The following is a 13,210-nucleotide window of genomic DNA, read 5'->3' on the forward strand; positions in this document are numbered from 1 at the left end:
AAGATTGTCCTGGACTATCTGGGTTGGCCTTATCTAATCATGTGGGTCCTTATAAGAAAGAAGCAGAAGATAAGAGTGTGAAATAGCAGATATGATGACAAAAGCAAGAGGCTGGATGATGTCTGGGAAAACACCAAGGAATGTAGATGACTTCTAGAAGGCAACAAAGATAGGGAAACTGATTTTCTCCCTGAATCCTTCAGAAAAAATGTAGCCCTGCCAACAACTTGAATTTATACATCTGATTTTTGGAACTATAAGAGAAGAAATTTGTGTTGTTTTAAGCCATGAGTTTGTGGTAATTTGTCACAGCAATGATAGGAAACTAATACAGGCATCGTCTGCAGATCTCTGGGGTTTGCTCTCTCTGCAGCTCTCTCTTTGACATTACTCTGTCTTGTGAACTCTAGCTGCCTTGTTCTCCTCAGAATCTCAGCTGTGTGTACTCAACCGAGGGAGTCTGCCAGACTCCCTCTGTCTGCTCCATGGTCTTGAGACTAAGACAGCACATCTAAGAGAGAAGAGAGTTTGGGGGAACTTTCCAGAGGAGAACAATACCTCAAATCCAAGGTGATGCTGGAGATCCTTAGAGCCTGGGCACTTACTTCTTCTTTTCTACCTTCTATTTTTTAGGGCAAGAACGTCCCAGCATGGGCATGAGTAGCTTGAAATTGCTGAAGTATGTTCTGTTTTTCTTCAACTTGCTCTTTTGGGTAAGTGTGTCTCTTCTGAGCAGAGTTGAGCTCACCTCCCCCAGGTAAGCTCTCCTCCACTGAAGAGGCTGGTGTGGAATGCAGCCCATGCATGCCCGAGTCATGTCCCCACACCCAGCCTAGGAACAAAGAAGTAACCATTTCTCCCCCCCATTCCCATCCTGCCACAATATAAGCCTGCAAAATTGAAAGGTACCAGTGCAGTTATTAATGGAGGTGCCATTTCCCTCTGGGGGCATAAGGCTACAACTGCTCACAGCTGACATCTATAGGTGAGAAATCTGAAACTTTGTATTCTGGGTATTGAGTTCATCTTCATTACTTTTTTTTTTTTAACTGGACCCCTTGAAAGAATAACTTTTCTGCAGAGGTTTCACTGTACCAAACTTAGAAAATGAATTTTAGATATAGAATGGGTTGGTACTTATTTGTCTATGAGAAGATTCTTATAAGTTTGGCTTCTCCAGTTTTCTGCCTAGCAAGATGAGCTTTCTCGAGCAGGGAATTTCTTCTACATGGTCATGGCTTCCAAAGGGAAGCCATATATGAACAATTGAGGGGACAAGGAATAGGGTATCTGAAGCATGAAGTCAGGCCTATATATGTTGAAGATATTGTGTGGCTCACAGGAATGAGCTTTTCTTGGTATCTGGAAATGAGTAGGAAGAGGTATGAGTGGGTCTCCACAGGGGGAAGCTGGGACTGCTTCTTTTCTAGGATCCTGGGGAATCTGGGTAGAGAGATTTTTCATGGGAGTATTCATTGAACCAATGGAAAAAAGTTGATTCTGACCTCAAGGAAGTGAGAATATGAGAGGACATTCAAGAACCACACATTTGCCTCACAATGTTGTGGGATTTTTCCTTTCAGTTTTGTGGCTGCTGCATTTTGGGTTTTGGGATCTACCTCCTGATCCACAACAACTTTGGAGTGCTCTTTCACAACCTTCCCTTCCTCACGCTGGGCAATGTGCTCGTCATCGTGGGCTCCATTATCATGGTGGTTGCCTTCCTGGGCTGCATGGGCTCTATCAAGGAGAACAAGTGCCTTCTTATGTCGGTGAGTCCTCACAGCAGATGTTGTAACCTAATACATTGGATACAAGGGGGAAATGATGCCTAAGTCCCAGGCAAGACGTTTCTTGGTAGATCACCTGTAGGTACAGGGAAATCAGAAGAACATGGAAATCAGAGGATTTGCACCTCAGAGCAGCTGAATCTGTCCAGACCAATAGTATTTTGCTTCTGACTGGGGTCCAGAGATATGTAGGAGAGGACATTGCTGTCCTCCTTGTCATCCATTTACACTGTTCATCATGACCCTTGTCATTATAATTTCCCTTTACAGCATTTTATTTTTTCTTCATGTTTGGTTGAAATCAAGTGTCATACTTTTGAAATTTGACTCAGAGTCTGGAACTAATGGAAAAATAATTTCTGAACTCTTCTGAGCATGGTTACCCTCCCAAAATAGTAGAGGACGCTTCCTTAACACATACCTGCACAAGATACTCCATAATGTGAGTGACCTGTCTTAGGAGCAGGCCTAGGCTGCAGCCGCTGAGGGGTAATGTGAGAGATGCTAGAGCTTTTCAGTTGTTCCCTGTCAGTTAACTCTCTGGAGGAGCACCTCAAGGCTGAGGTTTTGCCTGTAAGCACTGTGAAAGAAGAGCCCCACGTTTCTCTAGTGTGCTCAGAACAGAGCTTGGTATAAGAGTGCCACTCTATCCACAGGAATGGATTCCCAATCACTTCGATTCTTCCTTAAGTCATTTAGTTAATCTTCTCTCCCTTATGAATTAAGTGTATAACTGGAGCCAGGAGAGAAAGTAAAATAACTCTGTTCTCAGAGAGTTCTTGGACTAATGGAAAAAGATAGGAGAAAACAGACATGAGGTAAAGGTTTTAAGCAGTCAGAAATAGTATTGGGGTAAAAGAGGTGAAAGAGAAGAAATAAGTGAAAACCTGTTTTCTGTTGTGTGTGATCAGCATAAAGAGAGTAGGCATCTAAAGTTGGAGACAAATATGAGTCAGAACCATGACTGGAGTCCCTCTTTTTCCCATCTGTATAGGGCTCTTCTCAACCTCCACCACAACCAACCCTCCACCCTAACCTAGCCCTGATATTGTAGAAAAGGGAAGACCCCAAACTCTAAAGACACACGGTTTGGCTTACTGGCCTTTTGCTCAACTGTGTCAATAGGTTTATGCCAAAATTGCTTCATTTATTCAACAGATGGTGTTGAAGATGTGCTATGTGTATGGTGCTCTGAGAGTCACAATGGGTAGAAGAGAACAAAGTTAGAAAACAGCTGACCTTCCCTCTAGGGTCCAATTGTAGGAAAAGAACACACATTCCTCACAAAACAAGAGAACGCTTACAAAGGCCCAAGGAGACAGGAACAGGAACATCCCGCACGTGTGCAGAGCCCCACTGGCTGCTCCTAGGGCAGAGTGGGAGTGGGACAAGAACTGGGATCAGTGCTGTGAGTGTGTCTCTGCTTTGTCCTAGTTCTTTGTCCTGCTGCTGCTGATCCTCCTTGCTGAGGTGATCTTGGCCATCCTGCTCTTCGTGTATGAACAGAAGGTAAGTTATAAGGAACACAACTCATTGCTCAAAGTGGGGAGTATGCAGTAGAGAAGTAGTTGTTAAAAAAATAAGTTCTATATTAGAAATAAAGTAGAAAGATGGAGGAAAGAGAAATGAATTGTCATCAGAGAGAGAAAACATTTCACAAAGGAGATTGTATTTGAGTGGTACCTTGAAAGATGACTGAAAGGAACAATAAAACAAGTTTATCTTCCTTCTACTTACTCTGTGTATTTGGTAGTAAAAAGTGTCTGTCTCAGTTCCTAAGGATAACCCTTGCTTTGAGTGCCCCCATTCCTCCTTTGTAAAACCAGAGTTCTGGAAGTATGGGAACCCACTGTCTACTTCTTTCTTTAATGCCATCTCACCCTCAGCACTGCTTCCCATATATGAACTCCCTCCTCTCACTTCCTTACTTCTGAGGAGTCCATTTGGAAGGGAGGAGCAAGTGGAACCACTAGCCTATACTAGAAATTCCTTATTCCTTGAACTCACCTGCTTTTTACAATGTCTCCTCTGCTGGAATGTGCCCTGCCCAGCTGAATGATTATGTGGCTGAGGGCCTGACAGACAGCATCCAACGTTACTACTCAGACAACAGCACCAAGGCAGCGTGGGACTCCATCCAGTCATTTGTGAGTACAGATGGGCTTTTCTTCAGATCAGCCCAGACATCATTCTCCAGCCTCAGTCCCTGGGGGCTAATTCCTTCCCTGGAAGTTTCAAAATCTAAGGTCCACGGCCCTGAGATCCAGAGTAATGCTTCTGCTGTCACAAACAGGGGAGCACAGGAGTTAGTGTTTGGTACAAAGTCCCCCACATTCTCTCTTTCATCCTTTACCAACTCAGATAGGCTCATTGTTTAAGCTCCACTAGAATGTGAGGATGAGCCAAACACATACTGGACTAGTCTGTGTATTTTCCAAAATTTTACTGAAAACAGCAATTGCATAATACAAGAACTCTTTACTGAAGTCCCAAGTTGCCTAAATCAGTCTTGTTACCTAGCCTCCAAGCACCCCATTCTTCATGTCCCTTCACCACCCACTAAAATATATATTAACTCTGCATTCCTGCCTTGGTGTGTTGGGGGATAAAGAAGAGTCAGGGAGCCTCATACTGGCATAAGCTATGTTTCAAACAATACCACTATGACCACATGGCAGTTTAGTGTGGAATAGAAAAAATGGCACAGGAATTAAAGCCCAGAGACCAGAACTGGGTGGCCTTGGGGAAGTCACTTAACCTCTCCAGATCCCCAATTCTTTATTATTTTTTTTAAAATTCAGTTTAGAAACTGAATTACATAATTTTAAGGCATATACATAAGTAAAGAGAATAAATAAGAAAATGAATCTCCAGGTACATGTCACCCAGTTGCAACAGTTAACATTTTGCTAGTGTTGTCTTATCTAATCCCCTGCACATTTTTTTTGCTAGAGCATTTTAGAGCAAATGCTAGACATGGTACCATTTCACTCATTAAATATAAAAATAACTTTTTAATACACCTAAAAGTTTATAATAATTCTTTGCTATCACTAATAAATAGTCTATAATCAAATTTCCTTAATTTTCTCAACCTTTTTCTAATTGATTTGTTTAAATCAAGATCTAAACAAAGTTCACATGTTATATTTGGATAATATGTCCCTCTAATTCTCTTTTAATCTATAATAGTATTCCTCTTTGTTTGTGCTATTTGTTGTGGAGAGAAATTAGGTTATTTTTCCTGTAGAATTCCCCACTTTCTGGATCTGGCTAGTTGCTTCCCCAAGGTATTTTGGCATCAGGCAGAGTTTGTCTCCCATAAACCCTGTGAATCTAGAGGTTGGATGCAGTTTCTGTTTTGTGGTAAGACTCCCATGGTTGGCACTTACAGTTGCATAATGTTAGCAGGCAGAGAAGGACTGATTGTCCTGTTTTCTGTGATCTTAAAACTGGCTGGTGAGTCCAGGTTTGGTCAGCCTGATTCTTCCATTATAAAATCCCCTTGGTGCTTTATTCTTGAGCTGTGAAATATGAATAAATTAAACATGCCCTCTCTACTTCACAGGGTCTTAAGTGAATGAAAATGGTATAGCAGATTTGAAAGCACATTGTTTCAAGGAGCCCAAAGTAGTCAGGCCAATTCTGAGTTTCTGCTACAGTCAAATCCGAAGGGCCCACCTTTTTCTCCAACTCCACAGTTGCTGTTTTTTTTCTGTTGACTGTCTAACCATTACATTTTGGGGGTTTGGCTTTTAGCTGCAATGTTGTGGTGTAAATGGCACGAGTGATTGGACCAGCAGCCTGCCAGCATCTTGCCCTTCAGATCCACTAGTTCAGGTAATTTTGTTTGCAACTTTTCTGCTATTGACTTCTTTGTTTAAACTTTTAATTACCTAGGAAACTGCAGTCACAGAGGACCTAGACCTCCCACCTAGAAACAGGGAACCCTGAACAAAAGATAGAAAAGGGGGACAACCCTAGGCAACTATGAAAATCAGAAGTACATAGGAACATGCTCGTTTAGACTATAGACAGACACTGTGAAGAATCTTGCCACACTAAACTATTACATTAGAAGGGGAAATGTTGTGTGAAGTGGCAGAGGGTTGTGTCTAGACATTTGCAAGAAGTAGGTCTCCTTATGGTTGAAAGTGAAATTTATATGGTTGGGGTAGAAAATTTCTCCCTCTGTTTCTCTTCTCTTCTTCCTTGGAGATGGAAGGATCCATTCCCTTAGTAAAATGAATGATAAGTGAAGGAGTAGGGAGTTGGGAGAGAGAGAGTTGGTGGAACTGCTGAAACAACCTGCCTACTTCAATTGGATCTCCAGAATAGGCTCAGAGAAGAAGCCAAAAATCGTCTTCCAACTAGACCAAATTTCTAAGGTTCTCTCCTCACCCCATGTTACCCAATCCTGAAATTATGAAAATTTTCAGAATTTTTTAGGTCTGTGGAGGAAGATCTGAACCCACCAACCAACAACTGTCCTGGAGTTTGGTAGCGTTATGATAGACTTACTGTGTGTTAAAGCAGAAACTGAAATGCAAACCAATCTTAGGATTGCATAGCCTATATTTCCATTTGCTAATCTTAGGTCGGCACTGAGTGTTCAGAGAACATAAGGACTTCTGTTGCTGACCTGTTTCTTGGGAACTAGTTTAATTCAGTGGGTAGGGATCTAGGACTTCTATATTCAGTGCCACCGTAAAGATGACAACACTAGAAATGTCTCTAGTTAAATGTTCTCTACTTTATGCCTATTTCTTCATTCATACAAAGAAAATAAAAACAAAATACCTGACCTAAGTCTCTTTGTATTACATGAAGCAAAATACAAACTATCTTCCAAAAAAATCCTCCTGATAAAGTTGAATTATAAAGTAGTATCATTTGTACCTGTAATTTTTTCTAGGGTTGCTTCGTGAAAGCAAGACTGTGGTTTCAGTCCAATTTCTTGTATATTGGAATCATCACCATCTGTGTATGTGTGATCCAGGTAAGAGCTTAAGTGCAGGACTATTGTGAGGATTAAATGAGTGAAGTTACATAAGGTTTTAGAACAGTACCAGGTACATAGTATGTGTGCAGTGAATGTCAGCTATTTTTATCAGTATATGAGTTTACCCAGTCAAGTAGCAAATGATGTTATTACCAATTTGCTTGAAGGCATACAGAAAATATGCTATAACAATATGTATCTGACATTGTTGGGAGGGAGGGGGGAGAGAGAGGGAGGAGTGAGGTTTCGGTAATTGGCCACAATAATCAACCACAATGTATATTGACAAAAAAAAAACAAAAAACCAAACATGTATCTGGTCAACTTATCCCTTAGAGAAAGGAGTGGTTGACAGTCATATTAAAAGCCACAAAGCAGAACCCCACTTTGGTTCCACACAGAGCTTATGGGGAAACGATGGTGTTGATGAAAAAATCCATTTAAAAAATTCACCTTGCATGCTAAGAAGGAATTGATGATGAAAATTATAAACAATTTCCTCTTTGTTTTCGTGCTTAGTTTGACAAGTGAAGAGTGAATTGGAGGTAGTTTTGTGTCCTTTTTTAATACATAATATTTCTAACAATTTATTACCCAAGTGTTGGGTACATCACAGATTAGCTAAAAGTTGGTCCAAAGTTCAGAGAAAAACTATTTTTCTCTGCTTGGAAACAGAGGAGGCATAGGGAAAGGGTAGAGATGACTCATCACACAGAGTTCAGTAAGCAGTATTTGACTATACCAGCAGCTGGGCTTCTGTGACTTCTTAAGAAGACAAAAAATATTCCCAATACTTTATACTCTACTATCTTGCCATTATTGCTTCCACTTCTCTCCCTGCTGCTATTCTTAAACTAAAGGAGAGAACTCCTTAGAGGAAATTGGAAGTGATGGTGGGAAGAGTGTTTTTGGTGTGATGAACATGTTTTCTTTGTTTGGGGCCAATCTCAGAAGTTGCAGGAGGAATGGATCCTCTTATAAAACCCTCACATTTTCCCAATTCTTTCTCAGGTGTTGGGGATGTCCTTTGCACTGACCCTGAACTGCCAGATTGATAAAACCAGCCAGTCCCTAGGGCTGTGACCTGCACCTCCTTCATGCTGGAAAGCCTTGTTTCACCTCTGGGAATTCAAAACCACTTATAGTATGAAGCCCTAAGTGATAACCTGCTGGACTGTTGTCTATGTCCTCCTCCCATCTCTTGCCTGTTTGGATTCCTGTTTTCTACAATCAGAGAAGAGTATATTTCTCACTTCAGTCAAAAAGACAAACTTTCACCCACTGATGGCAGCAGCCATGTCTTTCAAGGTGGTGAAACTAATACCCGAGAGTTTTTTTACACATGAGAGGCCATAGAATCTGTGGCATTGGTGGCTTACCATCAAAGGGTGGGTCCAAGATATAAATTTTTGCATCTTCCCTTCGTTGAATCAGTCTCCAGCCTCTAAATTATGCCCAGTCTGCTCTCCAAGGTCAAGAAAGGGACAAGCCGAAGGGAATTCTAGGGCCAGACTCCCTGGATCATTGTCAGAACCTTCTGTTTCTTTTTGACTAGAGGCCATGGCTACAGGAGTGACAGAGTACTCTTTCTCCAAAGGTCAAGGTTTCATTTCTATTTCCTTATTAAAGGGCCTTATTGATTTCCTCTAAGTCTTTCCAGAAAGGACTAGCCCGTGATTCATATCCTGACTTCAATCAGTCTCTTAGGCTTTGATTTACATAGCCATGAAGGGACTCAGCAGCACCAGTACCTCTGATAATCACATTCAGAAGAGCTCTGATGTTATTTCTCCATCAGATAAAGTTATGTTAATGTACTATTTTAAGTCTTCAATAAATAAAATAGCTTATGGTATCAACCACAACATTCTCATTTTTTAATCTCAAACATTCCTTCCATGATGCAGACTGATTACCTTGCCAACAAACCAGATGTATTAGTTATCTATTGCTGCATAACAAATTACTCTGAAATTCAGTGCCTGAGAACAACATTTACTCTCTCATGGTTGTTGTGGGTCAGAGATCAGGGCACAGTTTATCTGGGGGATTCTGGTTCACAGTTTCTCATATAACTGGAATCAAAATGTCAGCCAGGGCTGCAGTCATTTCAAGCCTCAACTGGAAGAGGATCCACTTTTAAGCTTTCACCTGGATGTTAGCATGCTTCAGATCTTTGCTACATGTGCCTTTGCATAGGGCTGCCTTATGACATGACAGCTGGTTTCTCCCATAGCGAGACATCAAAGAGAGAGCATGAGATACCCAAAATAGAAGCTGCAGTCCTTTTATAACCTAACTCAGAAGTGCCAGCACATCAGTTCTGCTGTATATTATTCCTCAGAAGTGAGTTAAAAAGTTCAGCTCATACTCAAAGGCAGGGTGGGGAGGGTGAGTGAGATTACACAAGGGTGGGAATGCGAGAGGGGAAGATCACTAGAGGCCACCTAAGAGTTGCCAACCACATCATGTTTGTTGGGTCAGGAAAAGAACCTAAATTGAATGGTCAATATTATAACAATACTTTGTAAAGCAGAAAATTAGAACATATTTAATATAGAGCCAAATGTAGAAGAGTAAGAGAAAGGGATGAAGAATTGGTTTCTGTTCTTGAAGTTTTGTGTAGGATCTTCCACCTCCCTTTAAGGGAAATTAGTCACTTCAGTGGTAGTCTGTGGGGAAACCTGTACCTTTTGCATTCTCATGAGGCACAGAACGAGCAGAGGAGACATTCTCTTGAGTATCACGGTATCAAAAGTATCTCACATTCAACATGAACAAGATGAAACTCAGTATTGCATCTTCCAAACCTGCTCCTCTTCTTTGTTCCCCATTCAGTGAGTGATAACATCACTACCCAGTTTTTCTAGCAAGAAACCTGGGCTTTGTCTTTAACTCTAGCCTGCCCTTCACCCCCAACAACTAGTCAGTCATCAAGTTCTGAGGATTCACCTACAAAATTTGATCAAATCCATCATTATCCTCATTTTATTTCCTGCCCTTAGTCCTTCAATAGACCACTATCTGCTCTCCTAGTGTCTGCCACTAACCCCATCTAAACTGTTCTCTATATAGCAACCAAAGTTACATTTCTAAAACATAAATATAATCAAGACACTTTTGTAATTTAAATACTTCAGTGATTTTGTTGCTCTTAGGATAAAGTTCATGTTCCTTATTATGTCTGCCAGGCTATAAATGATATTTCCCACTCTTAGATCTCCAGCCTCACCTCTTGCCACACTCACCCTTACATTCTAAGCTTTCTTTATATTAATGTTTATTTAGTTCCTCTAGGCTTTATCTATACTAATCAACTTTTCCCATTCAGCCACTGATCTCCTTTGCCTGGATAATTTCTACCTTCTCGTTCCTCTAAGAAAGATTTTCCTAATCCCACAAAGTTTAAAATTTATTGAAGTCTTTCCAAGTATGAGCTAAGAGCTTTACATACATTTTCTCATTAAATTTTGACAAAATGTTTCTTATATGTACTTCCATAACACACTCATAAAACTTCATAGATCTTTTTACATTCATAGATCTAATCTTTATAGATTTTATCATATCTTAATCGCCCATTTGTCTTTATTCACCATCAGCCTGACCAAGATAGAAAAAGAGAAAAATTACAAATTAATTATAAATAAAAATTGAGCCATAAACACAGATACAGTAAATATTTTAAAATCAGTGAGAGAATATGGTAAGCAAATTTAGGCCAATCATTTTGAAAAAAAGTGTAAGTGCTGTAGATAATTTTCTAGAATAATAGAAACCATCAAAATTGACTAAAAAGAAAAAGGGAATTTCTGTTCCTGTTAAGGTAGCAAACAATGTTACTAAATTTCCCGCTATAAACAACTAAAATGCTAGATAAAACCTTCAAAAATTTTTCTCAAGAGCACTGTTGAGCTGGAAAGTAAGAAATATTCAAGCCAGACACTAAGTGATGATGGAAACCAAAGAGGTGAGAGAAATTTGAGGGCATTTGCCAAACTAGGTGAACTTGTGTTTCAGTTTTCATGGCCTTGTGGTATATGGGGTATATGAGACACATTCCAGGGTCTGCCTATGGGGAGTCTAAGCAGAGATCTTTCTCCTTTTAAATCAAGATATTCAAAAGGGTTCTATCCTTAACAAAAAAGTGAATTAGAAATATCACTGACTTTTGCCAAAGATTACACGAAAATCCATCTAAAACTTGGCAATTTAGCATAGGAAGGCAATATCCCTGAGAAGTTGAATCCATAATCTGACTATCCTATAGACTTAAAGTCCAAATTTATAGTGCTTAAGTCCTCAGAAAACTCTTAAACTAAGAATTTAGTTAAAATAGTCCCAAACTGAAGTTATTCTAGGATCTGGAAGAAGCAAAATGCACATACTTTCTGAAGAAACTCACATTAATACAAAGTCCTCATGAATTTCAAAAGCACATTTTTTTCATTGAAACTCATGGTCATAGTCAAAGTTCACTAAGCACATGAAAAAATCAAGCATTCCTTGAAAAAGAAGGAATGCCTGTCATTTTGGACAAAATAGATGAACCTGGATGACGTTAGACTAAGTGAAATAAGACAGACACAGAAGAACACACACTACATGACCACTTATATAAGGACTCTAAAATATTCAAATTTACAGAAGTAGAGAATAGAATGATAGTTCCTAGGGGATGGTACAAAGGGGAAATGGGGAGATATTAGTCAAAGGGCACAAAGTTTTGGTTTTGCAAAATAATATATGTTCTAGAAATCTACTGTACAGCATACTGGCTATAGTTAATGATGCTGTATTGTGTGCCTAAAATTCTGCTAACAGGGTAGACCTTAGGTTGTGTTCTTATCACAAAAAATAGATAAATAAATAAATAAGTGGGGCAGGAGAAAACTTTTGGAGACAATGGATATGTTTATGGTATATACTGTGGTGATGATTTCATGGGTATATTTTTATCTCTGAATTTATAAACTTGTATACATTAAGTACATATAGCTGTGTAGTATTCCATTTCTGTTGCTTATAACAAAATGCTTGGAAATGGGTGATTTATAAAGAAAAAGAAATTTACTGCTTACAGTTGCTGAGGCTAGGAAGTCCAAAGTCCAGGGAAAACAGCTGGTGAGGGTCTTGGTGGTGGTGACAGTGATGGCAGAGTATCACATTGTGAAAATGGCAGAGCAGAGAGAGATGCATTCTCCCCTCTCTTCTTTTAAAGCCCTCAGAACCACATCTTGACCACCATTTTTAATCCATTCACTATGGCATGGTCCTACAATCTAATCACCTCTTCACAGCTCCACCTTTCAATTACCATAATAGGATTTCCCACCTTCTTAGTAGTCATAGTGGGAGCCAAGTTTCTAATATATAAAACCTGAGGAATGCAATTCAAGCTTCAGTGAGTTTAGGGGGGACATAATTCAATCCACTACAAGCTGTTTCTATGTCAATCATACCTCAATTGGTGGTTTAAAACACAAAAAGAAAACAAGGCACTATGAACCAAGAAAAACAATCAACAAACAACAGAAACAGACCAACAAAATTTCAGATATTGGGGTTACTTGACACAAAATATAAACTAGCCATGTTTTTCTACATATTTAAAGAAATAAATAATGGCTTTAAAATATGTACAGAGAAGAAACTAAAGAAAGACTAATCATTTTGAAAAATGAAAATATAAGAATAGGAAACTCAAAAAGTTAAATTAATGTGTTTAACAGCAGATATAATACAACTACAAGAGATTAGATACTTGAACAAGCACTGGAGCATCTTGCATTCCCCACTTAACCACTGCACAGGCCGTCCAGGTGAAAGTGCACAGGACGCGAGCCATGCCAGGCCTGTGGGACCAATGCAGCTGCAGGGCTCTCCCACACCTGAGTGAGCAGTGGAGGGGCTCACAGGTCCAACTGAACCACCCCACAGGCCTTCCAAGTGAGCATGAGCAGGACCTGCTCACTGATAGAACAGGAGCCAAGGCAGCCCACCTCACACTCAAATGCATTGATAAAAGAAGAGTCACCAGCAGATCCTACAAAGAGAGGAGGAAGTCTTCTCTCTCATAACCTGCTCCAGAGTGATAGAAGAATTGAGTGTTCTACCAGATGACCAAGCATCAGCATAAAAATACTAGAGCTACAAATAAACATGAAGATATGACATCACCAAAGGAATATGGTAATTCCCAAGTACCAACCCTATAGAGCAAGAAACCCTCGAGATGTATGAAAAGGAATGCTGAGCACTGATTTTGAGAAAAATCCAAAAAAAATAAGAGAAGAATCAACTAGAGAACACAATGAAACAAGAAAAAATATCAAAGATATGAAGGAAGAAATTTACAAAGAGATTAATAATTTGAAAAAGAATATAACAGAACTCCTGGAAATGAAGGATTCTCTTA

The 13,210-nt window shown here is 39.7% G+C and overlaps 1 protein-coding gene across 2 annotated transcripts; it reads left to right on the plus strand.

The window, feature by feature from the left end:
* The first annotated feature begins 650 nt into the window (after positions 1 to 650).
* On the plus strand, positions 651 to 7,960 carry CD53 (CD53 molecule). Of its 2 annotated transcripts, XM_063106828.1 has the most exons (7): positions 651 to 713; positions 1,584 to 1,772; positions 3,225 to 3,299; positions 3,842 to 3,937; positions 5,550 to 5,630; positions 6,706 to 6,789; positions 7,804 to 7,960. In XM_063106828.1, the coding sequence occupies exons 1-7, from the start codon at positions 651 to 653 to the stop codon at positions 7,873 to 7,875; spliced, it is 660 nt and encodes a 219-aa protein (XP_062962898.1). In that variant the 3' UTR covers positions 7,876 to 7,960. The 2 variants fall into 2 exon arrangements, with proteins under 2 accessions (XP_062962898.1, XP_062962899.1); XM_063106829.1 differs by lacking the exons at positions 3,842 to 3,937; positions 5,550 to 5,630.
* The last annotated feature ends 5,250 nt before the right edge of the window (positions 7,961 to 13,210 follow it).

This window comes from Cynocephalus volans, chromosome 8, assembly GCF_027409185.1.
Source record: "Cynocephalus volans isolate mCynVol1 chromosome 8, mCynVol1.pri, whole genome shotgun sequence".
Lineage (NCBI taxonomy): Eukaryota > Metazoa > Chordata > Mammalia > Dermoptera > Cynocephalidae > Cynocephalus > Cynocephalus volans.

What these genes read in the sequence shown, in the direction of transcription:
- CD53 (XM_063106828.1), top strand. Translation starts at nt 651, where the DNA reads ATGGGCATGAGTAGCTTGAAATTGCTGAAGTATGTTCTGTTTTTCTTC. An exon ending in TCTTCAACTTGCTCTTTTGG is followed by an intron (nt 714 to 1,583) that starts GTAAGTGTGTCT and finishes TTTTCCTTTCAG; the next exon opens with TTTTGTGGCTGCTGCATTTT. An exon ending in TCTGTGTATGTGTGATCCAG is followed by an intron (nt 6,790 to 7,803) that starts GTAAGAGCTTAA and finishes ATTCTTTCTCAG; the next exon opens with GTGTTGGGGATGTCCTTTGC.